Source organism: Papio anubis, chromosome 18 (assembly GCF_008728515.1).
Source record: "Papio anubis isolate 15944 chromosome 18, Panubis1.0, whole genome shotgun sequence".
Lineage (NCBI taxonomy): Eukaryota > Metazoa > Chordata > Mammalia > Primates > Cercopithecidae > Papio > Papio anubis.
In genome coordinates this window covers 34,113,487-34,132,969 of record NC_044993.1, presented here as the reverse complement: position 1 = coordinate 34,132,969, position 19,483 = coordinate 34,113,487, and the positions used below count along the sequence as shown (strand labels likewise).

General features: G+C 47.9%; 1 protein-coding gene across 3 annotated transcripts in view; it reads left to right on the top strand.

Annotated features, from left to right (window-relative positions):
* The window catches only part of SLC6A2 (solute carrier family 6 member 2), a 50,260-nt gene extending 31,372 nt beyond the window's left edge, over window positions 1–18,888 (top strand). The window contains exons 3-12 of one of the 3 annotated variants that reach the window (XM_031658242.1): window positions 4,332–4,466; window positions 6,484–6,587; window positions 7,757–7,881; window positions 8,581–8,693; window positions 9,848–9,976; window positions 10,418–10,517; window positions 11,488–11,588; window positions 12,072–12,239; window positions 13,787–13,858; window positions 15,656–18,888. In XM_031658242.1, coding sequence (XP_031514102.1) covers window positions 4,332–4,466; window positions 6,484–6,587; window positions 7,757–7,881; window positions 8,581–8,693; window positions 9,848–9,976; window positions 10,418–10,517; window positions 11,488–11,588; window positions 12,072–12,239; window positions 13,787–13,858; window positions 15,656–15,673 — 1,065 coding nt within the window. In that variant the 3' untranslated portion in view covers window positions 15,674–18,888. Of the gene's footprint in view, window positions 1–4,331; window positions 4,467–6,483; window positions 6,588–7,756; window positions 7,882–8,580; window positions 8,694–9,847; window positions 9,977–10,417; window positions 10,518–11,487; window positions 11,589–12,071; window positions 12,240–13,786; window positions 13,859–14,246; window positions 14,680–15,655 lie in introns of those variants that run through there. The other 2 variants (XM_009196460.4, XM_009196459.4) reach the window with 2 other exon arrangements.
* The last annotated feature ends 595 nt before the right edge of the window (window positions 18,889–19,483 follow it).

Genomic DNA, 19,483 nt, shown 5'->3' with positions numbered 1-19,483 from the left:
CTGGGGGGAGACAGGGCCCACCCCTGTGAACTGTAGAAGATGTATGGGCTTTATACTGCTTCTGGCCTTGACATAGGACAACCATAGACTTCTAATATTGCACTCCGAGATTGGGTTCCCCACGGCCATCACCAAAGAGAGTAGAGCCTGTCCCACTTAGTTTAGCTCTTGGCTAGAGTGGAGTATATGTTGTCTGCAGGCAGGCTGATGCAAAAGAGACCAGGAGGAGTGGGGCTGAGCATGCTCAGTTCTTTCCAAAATGCACCTGCAGAGAAGGTGGTGAGGCACGAACCAGGGTATTACACTAGGAAAGTCCCCCATGTAGAAACACAATGAGAGAGGAATATGAGTCCCCTCTGCATGTGCCATCCGAAGCCACAGCCCACATTTTGCATAAGTCCCTAAGCAGGCATGCCACAGGCAGTCCATGGAGATGAGATTTCTAGAATGGGGAGCTTCACTCAGGACATTCCTGTACTCTGTCTTTAATTGTTTCTATAAACTGGCTTATGAGAAAACCAAGAGTATTGCTTATTTCTTTCCAGACTGAACCTGGAACAGGACATTGAGCTTTTCTTAGCAGGCTTCCATAGCCTCAGAGCTGGCCTCAAATGAATTGCAAATGTTCATACCTCCAGTCTTGGCAAGTGAAGGCTGTGCTGGTCCTGGCTTGCTTTAGTGACTGGATTGGACTCAATTATAATGAACAGCATCGTTCACACATGAGTGAGGCATAGACTAAAATATTTGTAGCTTGGTGTTTTCTTCAGTAACGTCAGTGCCTACCCCACACCCCATAAATCCCGCTTTGTAAAATTATGTCTTTATTGTTAGTGAAAATGTCCCTAAAACCCAGTTCAGAGGATCACGAATTCTTAATCAGTAAAGGATAAATTGATTCAGATGCACAGTGATAAAGTGCAGACATGTGTCATCTGTTTCCAAGTCAACCTTAGAGCAGGTCCTGGGCCGTGTTTTTCAAACTCTCATGTGTGTAAGAATCACCGAAATGGCTCGCTAAAACTCAGATTCCTGGGTCGTTCTTTGAGAGAGCCTGATTCAGTGGGGATGAGGTGAGAATTTGCATTTCTGACAAGCTCCCAGGTGATGCTGATGCTGCTGGTCTGTGGACCTCACCTTGATCTAGGCAGCCCTCTGCTCGATGCCTGGATTCATAGCAAGGCTTGCACAACTTTGGTGACAAGCACCTCACCACCTTCCTGGGCAGCTCTTTCTCTTGAGAGAACTCTATCAATTTGAAAGTTCCTTCTTTTATGGAGCCAAGGTCCTCATTTTGATTGTGAGCCATCAGTTTGAATTTGGCACCCTGGAACCCCACAAATTATCCATAGAAACACCAGGAGGTATGGATTTAAAGTGATAGAAAGCAGTGACCTCCCTTAGGGACTAAGGACATTTGCCAAGACCAATGAGCTGCTCATTACTTTCTTGATCTTGTGCTCAAAATTGGACTAAGTCTAGGTTCTCATGGCCAGAGCTGTGTTGCAAGTTGGAATTCTGAGAGCTGAGAAGCCTGGGGTGGAGATGACAGAACCCAAGCCTTTCTTCTGTTTACCCATTGTGCATTCAGGGTACATGTGAGCATGAGTGAACTGTTGGCCAAAGATCCAGGAATCCTTCTTTCAACACAAGATCTTAGGCAGCTGAAGTAATACCCACTGCCAATTCTGAGAATCTTCAACAGGACTCAGATGGTTTAGCTTTGAACGCATGGGCACAGACAAAACAAGTTCCCTGCTATCTTGATGCTTGACTATAATAGTCAGGGTCTCAGCTCAGTCACGGCCTGATGTATTCCTTAGGGAAACTGAATCCATAGCCATCAAACATGGCCAATGCAGGGCCACCTCCAGGGCCAATGGGAGATTCCTTGGAGTCAGAAGTCAAGATACTGTTTTCTGATGACAGGAGTGTAGTCTCACCTGGTTTGCTGGGCTGGGCATTGCAGCTAGGCTGCAGCTATTGACATAAGCTTTAGGAGACCAGAGCAGTTAGAACCAATCACAAGGAGATGTAAGAGCTCCTCCTTGTGCCTTTTGCCAAGAGCTTACACCTATTTGTCCCAGATCAGGAGACTGAATCCAAGATTGATTAACATAAGGTCACCCAGATGCAACAGCTTCACTTTCCAGGGCATGTTTCCCTCCTTATTTGTTATGCAATTTGGCCTTCCTGTTCTTGCCTCCCTGAAAGAAAACAAGTGGAAATCCCATTTCCACAAAGACCTTCTTAGAACAAGGGAGTGATGGAGAAACAAGTGGATAACATGAAACAGAGGAGGCTTTCCTGATTCCTTCTGAGCCCAGAAGATGTGACTACCACTATGCATTTACTCACTCCAATGCTGACTCAGTTACTCATTCATTCACTTGTTCATGCATTTATTCTTTGACTTAGTCATCCACTAACTTTCTGATTTATCACTCACCCACTCATCCATCTATCCATCCAGTTATCCATCCATCCATCCATCCATCCATCCATCCATCCATCCATCTACTCAACCCTCCACCCACCTAATCACCTTATCCATTCTTTTAACCAGCTACCCAATCATAATCCAACCATCCACTCATCCATCCATTTACATAACAATCCAATCATTCATCTGCACCGCTGCCTAGTCCAATCATTCATATAATAAACATTTATTAGGACTCACATGTGCCAGGTTCTGGGGATTCAAGTTTGAAAAATATAGGATTTTACTTCTAAGGGGCTCATGATCTAGTGGGAAAGACAAGTAAAAGAAGAGGATAAATCCCCATCCTTAAACATAAGTATGAAAAACATATGACTTTATTTTCTATGTCTCCATTTTTGTTTAGAGCCCATATCTTTTCATCCTGGCAAAGAACTTTCATGTTTCAAGGTTTCCACTTTCTCCTTAGGGATGCGTGAAGATTCTTGGGGCTACGTAGTTTCAGGGCTTTGCGGGGTTGGAACCATCTGGCATTTAAGTTATAGGTCTTCTCATGTTTCAGCTGAGTCATCCTTGAGTCTGACTACCTTGACCTTAACCTGAGTTTTTACTTGGGCACAGCCTTCTTTCTGCAAGGCTACCCATGGCTGTCTCTGCCTAGTGGTGATTTTTCACCTTGGCTGCACAATTTTATCATCTGGGGAACTTTAAAAAAATACTCATTTCAGGTCCACGCTAGACCAACTAAATCAGAAACTCCAAGAATGGGATCTGAGCTTTAACATTTTTACCTATAACTCCCCCCAGGGTATTTGAATGTGTAGCCGAGGTTGAGAAGGAACAGCAAGGAAACCCACATAACACCCCCATCCCTGCCTCTACCTTTCTTTTCTGTTCCTCCAACCTGGACAAGGGGTTGGGGTGTTTCTTTTTAGTCTGGAATAATCTCTTCCTTTGTGTGTTCCTGAACAAGATACATTGTCTGTGTCCCACATCTGTTCCCACTAAGATGAAGAATGGTCAGAGGTTCTGCTTTCTGTCCAGCCACATCCCTTCCTGGGCAATGTGCTTAAGAAAGAAAATATGCTTGAAGGGGGGTAAAGAAAAAGAGGAAGATGTAAACAAAAGGGAGAGAGTGGAGGAGAGGGAGATGAGGGAGGGGAGGGCAAAAAGAGAGAGGGGAGAATGGAGAGAGAGAAAAAGAGAGTGGGGAGAGAGAGAGAGAAAGAAAGAAAGAGAGAGAGAGAGAGACTGAGATTTCTAAATATCCTGCCAGTCAGATAGGTGCATGCAGCCACCAGTAGCAATGGTGTGATGGACACAGGACTGATGGGGAACGGGGATAGCACAAAGGTGGGTGTACTTAGTTCTGCCTGGTCCATGAACTGCACCTTGATCTAGGCAATCCTTTGCCAATGGCTGTATTCATAGCAACACTTGGACAACTTCAGTGACAGGTACCTCACCACCTCTCTAGGCTCTTTTCCTTTAGAGAGCTCTATCTATGGGAAAGCTCTTCATTTTATGGAGTCAAGAGTCTTTCCTTGAAGGAGTCAGGAGAGGTGGCTTTGTGGATGAGGAGGCATCCTGTGCTATGATGACCTAGTCTTTGCCCTGCTGTGCCCTTGGCTTCCATCATAGTACTATCCCCAGTGCAGCTGACTCTCACCCTGGGTTCTGAGATGCTCTAGGGTGTGACCTGTGTCCGTTTACTGGTCTAGCCCTGGATTCTGCCTCAGGGCCTTTCCTAGAACTGGAACTTGTAGCATGTGCCTTGGGTAAAGGAAGGTGGGAAAGAGCATGACTGGGAAAGGACTCTGTGCCCCACCAGCCCACCACGGGATTGGGGCCAGAGCAAGGCTCTCACCTGAACTTATCCATTGCCCAGGTGGTGTGGATCACAGCCACGCTGCCTTACTTCGTGCTGTTCGTGCTCCTGGTTCACGGCGTCACGCTGCCCGGCGCCTCCAACGGCATCAATGCCTACCTGCACATCGACTTCTACCGCTTGAAAGAGGCCACGGTCAGTGCTCAGTGACCACCAAGCCTTGGGCCAGGCTTGTGGGAGGGTTTTCAGGAGCAGGTGATGATGGAAAATCTGGTCCCAGCTCTGCCACAAATGAGCAGTGTAGCCTTGGACAGGATCCTTCCCTGTCTGAGCTACAGCTTCCCCATCTGATCAATGTGGATTTGCACCTGATAGTCTCCATAAGCCCACCCATCTCTCTCTGGAGGCCTGAGTTTCTGCGGTTCCATCTGGTGGTCTTCACAGACTACTCTTTTTGAGGAGAGAAATTCCCTGTGAAGAGGACATGATGTCCTGGGACCTTGCTCCTGTCCTGTGCCCACAGCTCCCTAGCCAACCCCAGTCACCCCCTGCCCTCTTGCTACTCTCAGATCCCCAAACCTGGTCTTTGCCACCATCCTGTGATGTCAGCACAAGGATAGTCTTAGCCACCAGGGAGGCCCTGCCAATTCTCTTCCCCAACACCTTCATCCAACCACTGCCCCTGTCCAGAGGCCCAAATTATGGTGAAAGTGGGTGAATTTGGTAGTGGAGTCCAGTGCAGAGCAGGGAGGGTGGGAACAGAGACTATCATAGAGGTACTAGAGGTACTCAGTACCTTGAGCATCTTAAGATAACTGCTGAGATTACTTCCAGCCTCCTCTTGCAGGGCCCCTCAGTGAGAACACCTCAACATGCTATCTTACAATTCTCCAGGCTTCTTTATTTGAACCCATAATAATCCTGGCAGGCCTAAGCAGCACAGGATGAAGAGGGATGCATCCCAATATGCACCTCCATAGTTGTAATGCTCCAACATACTGCAATGTTATAGACTAGTAACCAAGAGAAAACCTATTTTCGTAGTAGCTGCCAGAAAGATAACAGAGCATAAGACATGAATCAGCCTTGTAAATTGCAAAATAAGTCAGACTTCTATGTGTTCTGTGACTGTTTATGCTAAGCCTTTCAGATGTGTAGAAGCTAAGCCCTCAGTGCAGTATCAAGGAGCAGATCTGTCTTCCCCCATCAGATCATGCTGCCCTCTGTTTGCACAGCTGGGGAAGCCTGGACTAATACCAGTGGGAGCATGACAGTCATCTCTTAAATCTGAATTGCAAGGCTGGGCGTGGTGGCTCACGCCTGTAATCCCAGCACTTTGGGAGGCTGAAACGGGTGGATCACTTGAGGTCAGGAGTTCAAGACCAGCCTGGCCAACATGGGGAAACCCTGTCTGTACTAAAAATACAAAAATTAGCAGGGCATGGTGGCGTGCACTTGAAATCCCAGCTACTCAGGATGCTTGAACCCAGGGGGCAGAGGTTGCAGTGAGCCAAGATTACGCCACTGCACTCCGGCCTGGGTGACAGAGTGAGACCCTGGCTTAAAAAAAAAAAAAAAATCTGAATTTCAGTTCTTAGTCTGAGCGGGTGATGTATAATTATCCCCATTATACAGATGAAGAAACACACAGAGAGAAATGAACTTGACTAGGGCTAGAACATGAGGCAGAGAAGTTGGAAAGGAATTCAGATCTTCAGGCCTCCGGCCATGTGCTTTTATCACCCAACGGATGGAATAAGTAAGCCCCATTGGCCCCCAAGGAGTCACCATTGTCTATGGCTTGTAGAAGCCTACTAGGAATGGCCCTCACTTTCTGAAAATGCCATCTCCGTAACTCCTAAGATGGCCATAACCCTGTGTTCTTGCCCCATTCACACTCTAGCCTAGAACTTTTCATTTTGTTAACTTTCTTTGAAAATCAGGGCATGAAATGGAGTGAATGAGTTCCTACAGGGTGAGCTCACTCATGACTACCCAAGGCTGGGAGATGCTAGAGAGATGCCCAGCCTCTCTCTGCAGTTGTTTTGTACAGGATGCAGGGAAGGGAGTTGCCAGGGCTGCCCATCTCTGGTTCAGACCATGTTTCTTCTGGTCTCAGAGCATCCCCAGGGTTTCTCAGCCCTTCCAGAGCAGTGAGGTGTTCCAGTGGTGTCGGAAGCAGAGGCTGATGGCTTTTGTCTGCTGGTTTCAGGTATGGATTGATGCCGCAACTCAAATATTTTTTTCCTTGGGGGCTGGATTTGGAGTGTTGATTGCATTTGCCAGTTACAACAAATTTGACAACAACTGTTACAGGTAAGATTCTTCTCAGAATTCCGAGAGCTCTAAATCCTGGGGATTGACTTTTGTGGGGATGGCAGAGAGGGCTCTGGTCTGGAAGCCAACTCTCCCTGCGCAAGCCAAATTTTCTTCTTGTGAACCATCCTGGGCATTCTATAAACTGCAACATGTCCTCTAAGGGTTCTGATGACCACATTTCATTTCAGGATGCCTCTTAAACAAATGTGGGGTGTGGAATGGGAAAAGTTGAGGTTACCAGCACTGGGAGATGGGTAGTTGTGACAGAGCAGAACTGTGAAGATTTCAGTATGGATTCTGTCCATCAGATGCCCAGGCAGGCAGTGGTGGAATATCCCAGCTGCTGAGGGCCTGGCTGGGTCAGAGGTGAGACTCCATAGGGGACTGAGACTCAGAAGGCCATGATCTAGCTCAGTTCAGGAAGCACTCAGTGCTACCTCCTGCTGGCCCAGTGCTGTGGGGACTTCAGGCACAGGCACAAATTTGGGTCCACTTCCATTACACTCTATCCAAGGCTTAAGGCAGAATCACAGTGTCTTTGGTACATGACAGAGTCTGATGAATTCATACCAGCGGGACAGGCTATAGGGAGGTAAGGAAATGGGGTGATCAGCCCCCTGACAGAAGAAAACCAGTGCATGGAGGTGAATTTGAGATGAGCCTTGGAGGATAGTTAGGATTGTGCTAGGCAGATGTGGAGTGGACAGCAGGCACTGGGGGAGAAGGGGGACAACACAGGCAAATGCAAGGAAGTGGTTTGTTTATGGACCAGTTTATGGTTTGTTCAGAGTTCACCTTGGGAGTCTTGGAAGATAAATGTATAAGGAAGGTTGGGTCTTCTTCGCAAAGCTCTTGAATGACAGGATGAGGAGTTGGAGGCACTGGGGAGCAACCATGGAATGTTTGTTGAAGGAGACTGGCGACTCAATTCCCTGGCAGGAGTTTGCCGGTAGACTCTGGTATCAGGCTGTTCCATCCATAAGCAGTTAGCCTACTTCCTGCACCAGTGATGGTGGGGCCCTGGTTCCATGTGGCAGCAGGAGCTGCTGAAGGAGGGATGGCCTTTGATGCTGGGGCCAGGCTGCAGGTTCTATAGCCAGCCCAGCAGTCAATGCATAGGGTTGAGGGTGTCAAGGGACTTGACCTCACTGTGCTTCTTCCCCCAGGGATGCCCTGCTGACCAGCAGCATCAACTGCATCACCAGCTTCGTCTCTGGGTTCGCCATCTTCTCCATCCTCGGTTACATGGCCCATGAACACAAGGTCAACATTGAGGATGTGGCCACAGAAGGTGGGTGGGCAGCCCTCCTGGGCCCCAGCCCACTGAGGAGGGAGCTGAGAAGCCCACCTTATTCTTGGCTGCATGGCTCTTACATGGCTGTAGGACCGCTAGGCTGTCCATGGAGGTGTCCAAACCACCAATGTGATTGACTTTCCCCTGAGGTTATTAGTGGGAATTCCAAGCAGTCCCAAGCCCCATGCACCCTGAGAGTTAAGGTGGAAGGAACAGATTTTGGAATGTCCTCTCTGTACCAGCCCTGGGCTAAGCACTTGAAATACCTCCACTTAGTTCTCACAAGGCTGCCAGGCAAGTGTCAATAGACTCACTTTATAAATGGGAAGACTGAGACTCAAGCTAAATACGTTGTCTGGCATCACCCAGCTAGTGAGCAATTGAATTGGGGTCTCTGAGGACCCCAAGCTTTTGTGAGTAAGAGTAGACCCCTTGTAGAATATAGGAGGTGGGGTTTGCAGCATGTAGCCTGTAGCTGTCCAGGCAGGGAACTGCTCTCCAGCCTGGCTGTTGGGGGTCAACCTCTCCGATGCACAGGTGAGCTGTAAGTTCATTCTGACTTCATCTGTTATCTCTAGACCTGTGTTCTGTCCACCCACACATGACTGAACAATTGGGCCCGCAGATGCTCCCCTGCTATGTGCAGCTCAGACCAATGGTTTCAGCCATTGATGAGGACCTTGATGTTTCTTACAGGAGCTGGCCTAGTGTTCATCCTGTATCCAGAGGCCATTTCTACCCTGTCTGGATCTACATTCTGGGCTGTCGTGTTTTTCATCATGCTCCTGGCGCTAGGCCTTGACAGCTCAGTGAGTGACCCTGCTTAGGATACCTGTCCCCCATCCCACTGGTCCTGACTCCCTTCCCCAACACATAGTGCTGGGCCTGAAGTTCCCACTATTCAAACACCAGGTTAATAGTTGTTTCCAGAAGGCCCTATTTAAATGCAGACAAAAAAAAAAGTGAGTCCTCACTCAAAAAGATAAGACTTAGGCCAAAGCCAAGAGCCATAGGAATCCCTTTGACATCTTGGAAATCCAAGTAAGAAGAGACTTCAGACAAGTCAGCCTTATGCTTAGCTGCCCCCGTCCCACTTGTTTGGAACCCTATTTGAGAACACAAGGCATAGGGTTGTGGTGCTGTTGTGCTGACATTCAGATATGTCTACCCTTACTTAGTACATCATGCCTGGAAGTTTGCAAAAAATCTTATGGAAGAGCTGGCACTTGGGTTTCCCTCCACTGCCTTTTGCTTTCAATCATCAGATCTGCCAGGAGCAGGGTGTTGAGAAGGATTTTGAGGCTGCTTCTGGGCTTATAATGAAGAATACTGATTTTGATTAACAGTGTCTGCCAAGAGGAGGGGAGAGGAGAGGAAAGTGGTAGCTTGCGTGCTTCTTGTCTGCCCTCACAGTGTCCTTATAAGGAAGCAATCTGCCCAGAGCAGTGGGATATGAGACCCTTTCAGACTCTAAGAGTCTGGAGTTTGAAGTGACCACTGTGCTTGATCATTAGAAAGGCAGCCAAAAATCCATATCAAAAACTGCTGCCCGAAGTTCCCATCACTAGAAGCTCTTCTGCAGGAGTTGTTTCCAGAGACCCTTATTGACATGTAAATGTGTGACACAGGTTTTGGTGTTTTACTGCTTTCACTCCACTATCAGCTTATCTGTACCCACTCCGGCTGAGTAGGCAGGAGACAGGTAGCTGTTGAGAAGGGGAGACAGGAGTTAACTTAACCCTTACCCTCTCCCGCATAGTTTCTGAGTTCTGAGTTTGCCTCAGAACAGGACAGAAATGGGACAAGAGGATGGGGAAGAAGGCAGGACGTGCTGATTTCTCAAGAGAGGCAAGGCAGCCTGCGTGAGTCCTGGGCTGCAGGAGGCGCTAGGAACCCTGGGGCCTGAGACTGAGGTCCAGAGAGACCCTCATTCCCGCACCCCACCCCGCCTGGTTCCCTCCAGATGGGAGGCATGGAGGCTATCATCACGGGCCTGGCAGACGACTTCCAGGTCCTGAAGCGACACCGGAAACTCTTCACATTTGGCGTCACCTTCGGCACCTTCCTTCTTGCCCTGTTCTGCATAACCAAGGTGAGCAAGGGCTGGTCTCTGGTCACCTGGGGGCCTCTGAGGCTGCATTTCAATAAAGTCAAGCATTCCTAGCCTTGGAACTGGGACTGAGCTCAGGGAGGACAATGCGGGATCCAGCATCCTCAATTCAGTGGCCTGACCCACTAGGGTTAGGCCCAGTTGTCTTTTCCATCTCTGATGCTGAGGATTCCATGCAGCTCTGTTAATTGCTTATTGACTTGAGGGGCAGCAAAAGTCCCTTTGGAACCCATCTAACTCTTTATTGGCTGAAACTGAGGTGACTGTGATGTCAATACAACAGCACCACAACCCTATGCCCTGTGTTCTCAAATAGGGTTCCGAGCAAGTGGGACAGGGGGCAGGTAAGAGTTGACGGACACAACAATCAGTTCCCACGTTTGACCAAAGAGGGCCTCTTGGCTTCTTCTCTTCCTGTGCCAGGGTGGAATTTATGTGCTGACACTCCTGGACACCTTTGCTGCGGGCACCTCCATCCTTTTTGCTGTCCTCATGGAAGCCATCGGAGTTTCCTGGTTTTATGGTATGTGAGTGTGTGGAAAAGCCTCAGCTCCCAGTCCTCCTAGAATCCTTTAACCTGGAGGTGCAGAGAGGCCTTCCATTTCCAGAGCAGCCACCGAAAATTCCAGAGTCCAGCAAGTCAGTTTTTGGGAACAAATCTCAATCCTTGGCTCACCTTTGGATGAACCTGCTTTTAACAGGAGGCTGCAAAGGCCCCTGAGGTATCCAGCATCAGCTCCTGAAAGAGGAACGCTTAGGAAAATGCTGACCCCTGAGTCATAGAATTCATTCTACCGGGGGTTGCCAGATTTAGCAAACACAACACAGGTTGCCTACTTAAACTTGAATTTCAGATAAATAACAATTATTTAGTATAAGTATAGCCCAAATATTGCATCAGACATACTTATACTATTTTTTTTTCATTATTTATGTGAAACTCAAACTTAACTGGGTATCCTGTGTTTTTTCTGGCAAACTTATTCTGGAATGAACCGAGAGAATATTTTACAAACCCTTAAATGTGTTCATTGTTTGTTTTTCCCCACAAGCGTCACACCAACATGTTAGTTCTCACTCTGCTGCCGCTCAGAAAGAGACTCAATGGAAGAGTCTGGGATCTCCTATCAGATTGAAGTCAGGGAATGTGCTGTATGCATAGTTGTTGTTATTTTCAGAGCAAGAGGAAAGAGCTGGGCTTTGGAGTCAGGCCAACTAGCTCTGGAACTTGGGGCAAATCCCCTCACCTCTTTGAGCCCAGGTTTCCCTCTGACAGGTTAATTGGGGTGGCACATGAAAGGGGATACTGTCCTAGAGTTTGTCTTCTCCCTTGTTCTGCATTACAAAGTCCCTATCCTCAAGTCTCCCGAGTTCTGCATGTCAGCATCTCGCCTCACTGCCCTGTTCTCCAGCTCGGGCCAGAACCTCACGGGAGGACCTGGCCCTGGCTGTCGCAGGGGCCATAGTAACAGCCCTTCTCTGTGTGTGCACAGGAGTGGACAGGTTCAGCAACGACATCCAGCAGATGATGGGGTTCAGGCCAGGTCTATACTGGAGACTATGCTGGAAGTTCGTCAGTCCTGCCTTCCTCCTGGTGTGTAGTGTCTGCAGGGAAGCCCTGTGTGTGGGGAGGGGGCTGTGTCCAGGATGGAGCTGGGTGGGGATATTTGCTTCTTAGGGGAGGAGGCTCTGGGATCCAGAGGCCCTGGTCATTCAGAGGGGTCACTTGGGCTGCTCGGCCCTGTGGATAATGTGGCAGACATCCACCTTACTCGGGGGTTCTTGAGCTGGGGCCAGGTTCCTGGGGGCTGTTATGCCTCCTCCAAAGTCACCTTCTGTTCTTCCTCTTTTCTTGCTCCCTGTCATATCTGCCTCCTTTTGATTCTCACTTGCTTCTTGATTCTTTCTCATTTCTCCATATCTTTCTCTCTTTCTCTCCTTCCTTATTTCCTCCCTTTGCTGTGATGCTCACTGCTCTTCATTTCTCTCCCACCTTTCTTCCACTTCCTTCTTTCTTTCCTTTCTTGTCTCTCTCCTGCCCTGTCTTCCTTTCTCTCCCTTCCCTGCCCATCTCTAGTTCGTGGTTGTGGTCAGCATCATTAACTTCAAGCCACTCACCTACGACGACTACATCTTCCCGCCCTGGGCCAACTGGGTGGGGTGGGGCATTGCCCTGTCCTCCATGGTCCTGGTGCCCATCTACGTCATCTACAAGTTCCTCAGCACGCAGGGCTCTCTTTGGGAGGTGAGCTCTGGGCCTCCCCAGGGGAATAGGGCGGGAGGTGGCTGAGGGGGACGACGGGAGGACTCTCATTCCTGTTGGGGTGGGGGTAGGGAGACAGAAGGACACAGACACTAGGGTCAGATGGACCCACCTCATTGCCCAGGTTATTTTCCACCATGAGCCTCAGTTTCCACATCTGTATCTTGAGGATAGTATTACCTACCCCGGAAAAAAGGAAGTACTTAGCACAGTGTCTGGCACGCAGGAGGTGTTCAGTACATGTTACTTGGGGGTGAGATCAGCCCTGGAGTTCACTAAGGATTGATTAGACAGACTGCCTGGACCCAGCTCACTCTCGTGTCTCCGTCTAAGCTTTGTCATTTCCCCAGATGTCCCAGCTCTCCCCATCCAAGCACACTGTGATCTGCTCCTTCTGGTTTTCACCTGCCTTTTTCTGGAACCTAATAATCTGATCAGCCTAAACCAGAGATTTCTGAACTATATTTTCTTTCTATGCATTCTGCATATATGTCAATATTTATACATGTGTATATATATATGTACATGTGTGTATATATACATACATATATACATATATACACACACACATTTATATAAATATTTAGGAAACAGTGCCCTTTATTCTGAAATTATGTCATTCCTGTTTGATTAAAATACCCTTTCTTTCGTAAACTAATAGTGGTAGTCTTTTCCTCATATCCTTACTTTACAAAACAAAGATTTCATTCCTTCATTCCTTTATCCACTCACTTGGAAGGTACTTATTGGGACGCAGATATATGCTGGGCAGTATACGAGATGCTAGACAAAAATTCCTGCCTTTATGGAGTTCACATTCTAACGAAGGGCAGGTAAACAAAATGAGGATGGAAGGCATCCTTGGGAGCTGCGCAGAAACTCAAGGAAGGGAGTACCAGACAGAGAGTCCCCACCCTCATTCTTGGTGATATGCTTCCTGTCTGTGAAATCCCTAAGTCTGGGGACCTCTGTTCCTGGTCATTGGGAGGATCGGTGTTCAGTGACCTCATTCTAGACATGGGAACTGGGACCTGAGTCTTCTATTCTCCACACTTTGGGAGTGGAGAGGCTTCCCGCTATCAGTGATCAATTGTTGGTTCAGAACACACGGCTTGAGACCCCACACGTGCCTCCACTGCAGGGCCAGAGGCTTCCTTCCACACTCTCCCTGCCGCACTTTCTCCATTCTGGGTCTAAGACGATGTGTGTATTTGTTCATTGCCAGTCCCTTACATGGGCTGTAAGCTCCCCCAAAGTAGAGACTGCATGGGTCTCCTTCAAGTCTGGATCCACAGGGCCTAGCCCCATGTCTGACCACAGTAGGCAGCTCAAGAAACAGTGGCTGAATGAATGACTCAATGGACCAGCTCCACAAACAAGGCTGGAGGTGTCTTGTACAGACCCCGAATGCTATCCACGTGGGGCTGCAGGGTCAAATAGCAGGTGACCCTCATCTCGGGGTGCAATCAGGCTGCCAGAAAAGTGTCCCTGGGCCAAGCTGAGGCCTCCTCCCCTTCTCTTCCTTTCAGAGACTGGCCTATGGCATCACGCCGGAGAACGAGCACCACCTGGTGGCTCAGAGGGATGTCAGACAGTTCCAGGTGGGTGCAGCCTAAACCTCTGGGGTGGAGATCACAAAGGCGGGCCCTGACTGTTCCCTGCTGTGCACTGCCCAAGGCTGGACCTCACAGCCAGAAAACCCAGAAACCCAGTGTGAGCTGCCCTTTCCCCTTAGAAACATTGGGATGGGGGACAGGGAGGCTCCCTGCGAGCCCGTGGCCTCAGGCTTGCCATGTGACTTTGGGGAGGTTCTGCTGCCCTTTCTGGGCCTCTGTGACAATTAGGGAATCAACCTACATGTTCCCTGAGGTCCGTGAAGGAAGTGGGTATTTTTCTGCCTCCTTTCTGCTTCCTGCTGCCCCCGCCAGCTGGCCCTTGCTCCTGTCGGTCCCCACCATGTCATCAAGTCCTCGCCGTCTTTCTCTGCAGTTGCAACACTGGCTGGCCATCTGAGCCTGCCTGGAGGAGAAGGAGGAACCCCATGCCAATGTCCAGGTCACAGGCATCAGCTTCACTCCTACCCCGGACACCGTCTTGGGATTCCTCCCCTGGAAGCTGTCATTTCTTATCCTCTCTTCTTTTCGCAATTACAAATGATTTCGTGACTGTAGTTTTTGTTCACCTTCTGTGCATCTGGCCTGGGGGCTGTTAGCTCAGAGGAGAGGAGCAAACAGGAAAATGACTTCTGTTCTGTCCCCGTTGTTTTGGGGGAAGTCTCTCCCACTTTGGGATCCTGCCGAAGCTAGGTTCATGAGGTCGGAAACCTCCACCACATTTGCCTAGACTTTGGGCACAGAAGTTCTTAGTCCACCAAATCAGAGAGAGGATGGGCTTTTGATCAGACACCCAAAAACCCCCAAAAATCAAACAAAATCCGGCTGAGTTAAGTGGGGTGGTTAGGGAAGGTACATAGACCCTCCTCTTGCCCACCCTAGACCCCCCTCTCATGCCTGAGCCTCAGCCTGGGAGTTAGATTTATTTGTCCCTAAAATGAAGTCAGTGGATAGATGCTTTGAGGGATTTTGAGTAGAAACATTCATAGTTAATTTTCACTCTGGCCAATCTGAGTTTGATTTGTGTGTTCTGGAACATTCCTCCAACTTTTGGTGGTCAGACGGCCCAGAGCTATGGGAACCAGGAGGAAGAGGGTAAATGAACCTTAGTGAGCAGGTTCTAGGAGGTACCTACATCAGACAAGCTGGTAGAGGCCACGTGGCAAGCCACATCTACTGAGGCCTCATGCTGCTCTTGCTCTGTAAGACATGGAGCCCAGAAACCCATCTGCACTTGCTGAGATCTGCCTGGGGAAACGGGGACAGGGACCAAGTGAGGCCACATGTGTGTCTTCACCGTGCTCTCCTCACAAGGCCAGGTGGGTGCCCAAAGGGAGCCTGGCAGGCTGTCGTGTTAATTTATTGTTCGTGGACACCTGCACAGCCTCCCTCTGGGAATCCCACCTGGAGTGGACCAGGGGTCTTGAGAAATGGAGAGTTGGCTGCAAAAACTCTCATGCACTAGATGTGGCACCTTGGAGGGTAGGGCGAGACAAGCAGCCCAGAAATACTCTCTCAAGTGGAGGGGAGAATATTGAGAGTGGATGGGACAGGTTGATGGTTTCAGAGAATTTCTAAGTTTCTACTTGGATCTACTTCTGATACAAACTTGCACTTGGTGCCCTCTGGTGGTGGTGGTGGTGGTTACTTTTAATTCAGTAAGAGAAATGATTCCTGGTTTGCTAAATTGGTGGCATCTTTGGGAGGGGTTTCTGTTTATCGTTAGAGTCTCTTACGCCCTTGTTGGAGGGATTCTTATTCTGACTGTGGGAGCTTCTGTTGCAGGATCTTGGGAAAAAATAAAGAAGCCGCTGCACTCGCACGTCAAGAAGGTGCTTTGCCTCAAACTGGGGTGTCATTGAGCCTGGTGGATCCTGCATGAAGAGGGTTATGAGGGGACCAAGGTGGGGCAGGAAGATGGTTTTGTCTCCCAGGGTTCTGAGGTTTCCTTGCTGGGTCAGGGTCCTCAGGTCATTCTCTGGAGAAAAGAGGGAAAATGGGGAGACTTTGAATCTTTCCATATAAAAAGGTCAGCAGAATGCCTGAGACAGCCCAGGTGGCAGGTGTCTTGGAGCCCTGTGAACAGTGAGGCTGAAGAATGGAGGAGAACAATCAGGTCGGGGTCTGGGTCCCATTAGTGACTTTGAATCCTTCCATAAAAGGTAACTTCTTCCTAGGTGTTACCATTTTTCTTTTCCTTTTTTTTTTTTTTGGTAATAAAGCACTTTTATGCACATTACCTGCCATCTGCCCAGTGAGGACTGCAGGGCTATAGCTTCTGTCTCCCCATTTCCCAGGTGAAAAAACCAAGACCCAGAATTTTAGTCAGTCTTGCTCAAGGTTTCTTAGCAACTAAGAGATCCAGTTGGACCTTCAGTTCACATCCCCTGACTCTCAGCCCAGATTATTTTGAAATTCCCTGCACAATATGGTTCACCCAACCCAGGGCTGTCATTTGTAAAAACTCATTCAAACGGCAAAGGAAAATTTCTTAGCAAAAGAACAATGTGTTGGAGGTTGGGAAGAGGGGAGAGAATGCCATTTATTTTCCTCTAGCTGGTTTCCAGAGAGGAAATTATTTAGCTGCTGTCTTTTGATGACAGTAATCACTCTTTGGAACAGTTGGATGTGAAAAGCTGAGTCTTCTTGTCTGAAATGAGAGCAAAAGCCTTGTGCATTCGAGCAGGGGCATGCTTCCGAGACAGCCGGCCATTTCCTCTTTGCCATCTGCATGTGGCCCCTTCTGCCTCCAGACATTTGTCCCGGCATGAATCGGGGATGTGGTGCTAGCGGAACCAACACCAAACCAGCGCAGTGGTTCTGCCTTGTGGCGGAAGTTGGCTCCTGAATCTGGGGTGGGAACTTGGCTCCAAGCCTGGGTCCCCTGGGAGCGTGGGGGTACCCAGAAAGCCCTTGGAAGTTCTCGGGGAGGTGCTCGGAGACCATTTGGGTTTACCTTTCCACCCACATGTAATGGAGAGAGAGTATGTGCTTTATGTTAAGTCATCTTTGACTTCCTTTGTGCAGCTTGTTTTTAATAGCAGAGGTCACCCGGGACAAGGGTGCTGTGTACTGTATATGACACTTGACACTTTTGATATTTTGTCAGGTTTTTAAAGAATTATTGTTTTTCATGAAATGTAAAATATTAGTTTGAGAACATCACATTTACATCTACTCAATGTCTAGTTATTTAGCACCCACCTTTTAGCCTTCATTCTAGATGAAAACGAGACAAGGGAGAAGGAGAGCTACCAACTCTTGCCAGATATCCTGCTGAACAGAAATCCCTGAAGCTGCCTTAATTCTCAAAGGAAGTTACCACTGAGATGGGAGCCAGTTCCTGCTATATGATCTGTTTTCCAGCCTTGCTAATGTGAGACTGAAGCATTCTTACCAAAGAAATCGTTTCTTAGTAAAGAAGCCCATTGAACTCACTTCATTTGTTTATTTCCTTCGAAAGCCACAGAAGAGAGAAAAACAGAGAAGGTGTGTGGTGCGGTGGAAAAAGCACAGCATAGAGTTTTACAGACTTGGGTCTGCAGCTGACTAGTTGAGTGGCCTGGGGATAGTGGCTTCATCTTTTGGGGCTTCAAGATTCTCTGTCTTTAAAATCAGGGGTTATATCAGATCATGAAAGTTCCCATTCCATTAAAGAAAGCCCTGCATGTCTCATAATGATGCTCTCCTGTTAAATTTACAATGAAGGAAGCACATCACTTAACCGTAAGAATTTTCCAAACTGAACCGGTGACCGATGATCTCTCTATCAGAGAAATGTCAGATTTCTAGCCTCCAGAACTTTGATTTTTCTGGACATTCAATAGTTTCTCTTTCTCAGATATTTTTCAGCTGATGCCAGAAACACTTGGTATTTGTTTTTAATCCAACCCTTCTGTTTTGAGGCATTGGAGGGTAACACATTGTCGTACCCTGTGAGTCCCAGGATCCACTTCTCTGCTGTGGTCTCAGAAGCCACTGAAACATTGGTGAATGTGAAGTCACTTTGGGGTGCCTGCCCTCATCCCTCTGTCTCTCTGCTTCTGTGTAAATAAAGACTGTTTCAATTGTGTCCTCTCTATGTCATGGACTGTTCCAATGTCATGCAGATTTCTGTGTCTGATTTGGATTTATTTTAAAAGTTGTTCTCTTCATGGAAATATAAGTGTCCAGAATAATAAAGAATATTTCCTGGGCTGTGTATCTGGTAGTAGAGTTCTGAATGCTTTCTTCTATGGAGGTGGAATGCTACAAATTGTGTAAGGGAGGTGGGTGAGTCTATGATCAACTTCCTACTAATAAAGAAGAGCGTCTGGTCATAGTGACCCATCTTTTCATCAAATAACTCTTTTTATAACCTATGGAAAAGGAGATTGGAAGGGGTTAAATCTGTAATCTTAGCTTTGAGATTAACATGTATTTTTAAATAAAAAGAGCTCACCAAGTGATACCAGGTTTAGATCAGTTTAGTTTTTATTTCTAAGGCTGAGTTTCGAGGGACTCAGAACCTCCTGTTGGATTGAATTAAATACAAAATTTGGTGCATGTGTGAATTTTTCTGGGGAGAAGGATACATTCACATTTAGACCCTTAGAAGATCTAAGTCTTTGTCTGGGGAAGATGTAAACTGAGTATTGTCATTGTTTGGGGAAGATGTGAACTTACAGGTAATTATTTTTAATGCAAGCCAGCAAGTAGATAGTGATACCAATGTAAAATAGGTGTTGTCAAATAATTGTTCAGTCAATGTCTTCAAATATGTAAAGCCTCTCAGAGAGTGTGTGGTGGGTCCAAGTGCTGAAATGGTGCCAATGGTAGGAAGTCCAGGAAGATAACTTGCAACATTCGACCAGAACAGAGAATGGGCTGTTGCTGGAAGTGGTAATCCCAGCTCTGGAGATATGCAAGCAGATAGCAGGCAATGTCTCCTGGGGATGCAATGTCAGGTGGAATTGGGGGGAGGGAGGTTGTGCAACCTCTAAGATCACTTCCATTTGGAGCGCCTAGGTTTTTTTGTTTGTTTGCTTTTTGCTTTTTTTTTTTTTTTTTTTTGACAGTCATAAGCCAGCCTTGTACAGCAGCACTGGGAGATGCAAATATATTCATGCCAAGGACCCTGGGGTAGGAGTGGTTTGGCCTCACAAATTAGAGTTGGGCAGATATCCCAGAGAGGCTATTATCATTCTGATCATTTTGTTTCAACCCAAAATTGGAGTTGCGCTTTATTATAGTGAATCAAACAGAAGGCAGCTGCACTTCCGGCATTCCCTTGTGCCTGATGAGATCTGGTAAGCAGTGGTCCTGTGGGAGGAGGGGAGGGCGGCTGGTCCAGAGAGGGAAAAGGCAACTCTTTTGTGGGGGTGATGGAGGATCTGGTGGCCCAGGCTTCCACCCTGTCCCCTAGGCTGACAACACAGCAGGAGAAGCCAGAGGAACACAGATAAGCCTCACCTTAGGCACTTGGTGGGCTTCTGAATTTTCCCCAATTTAATTGCACCCCATCCTACTTCTGGAGATTGGATAGCTTCATTTTTATCTCCTCCCCAAAGGCACTGATACATGTAGTCTCTCTCTAGGGCTCCATTTGTTCCTCTCTACAGCTACTTGGGAGTG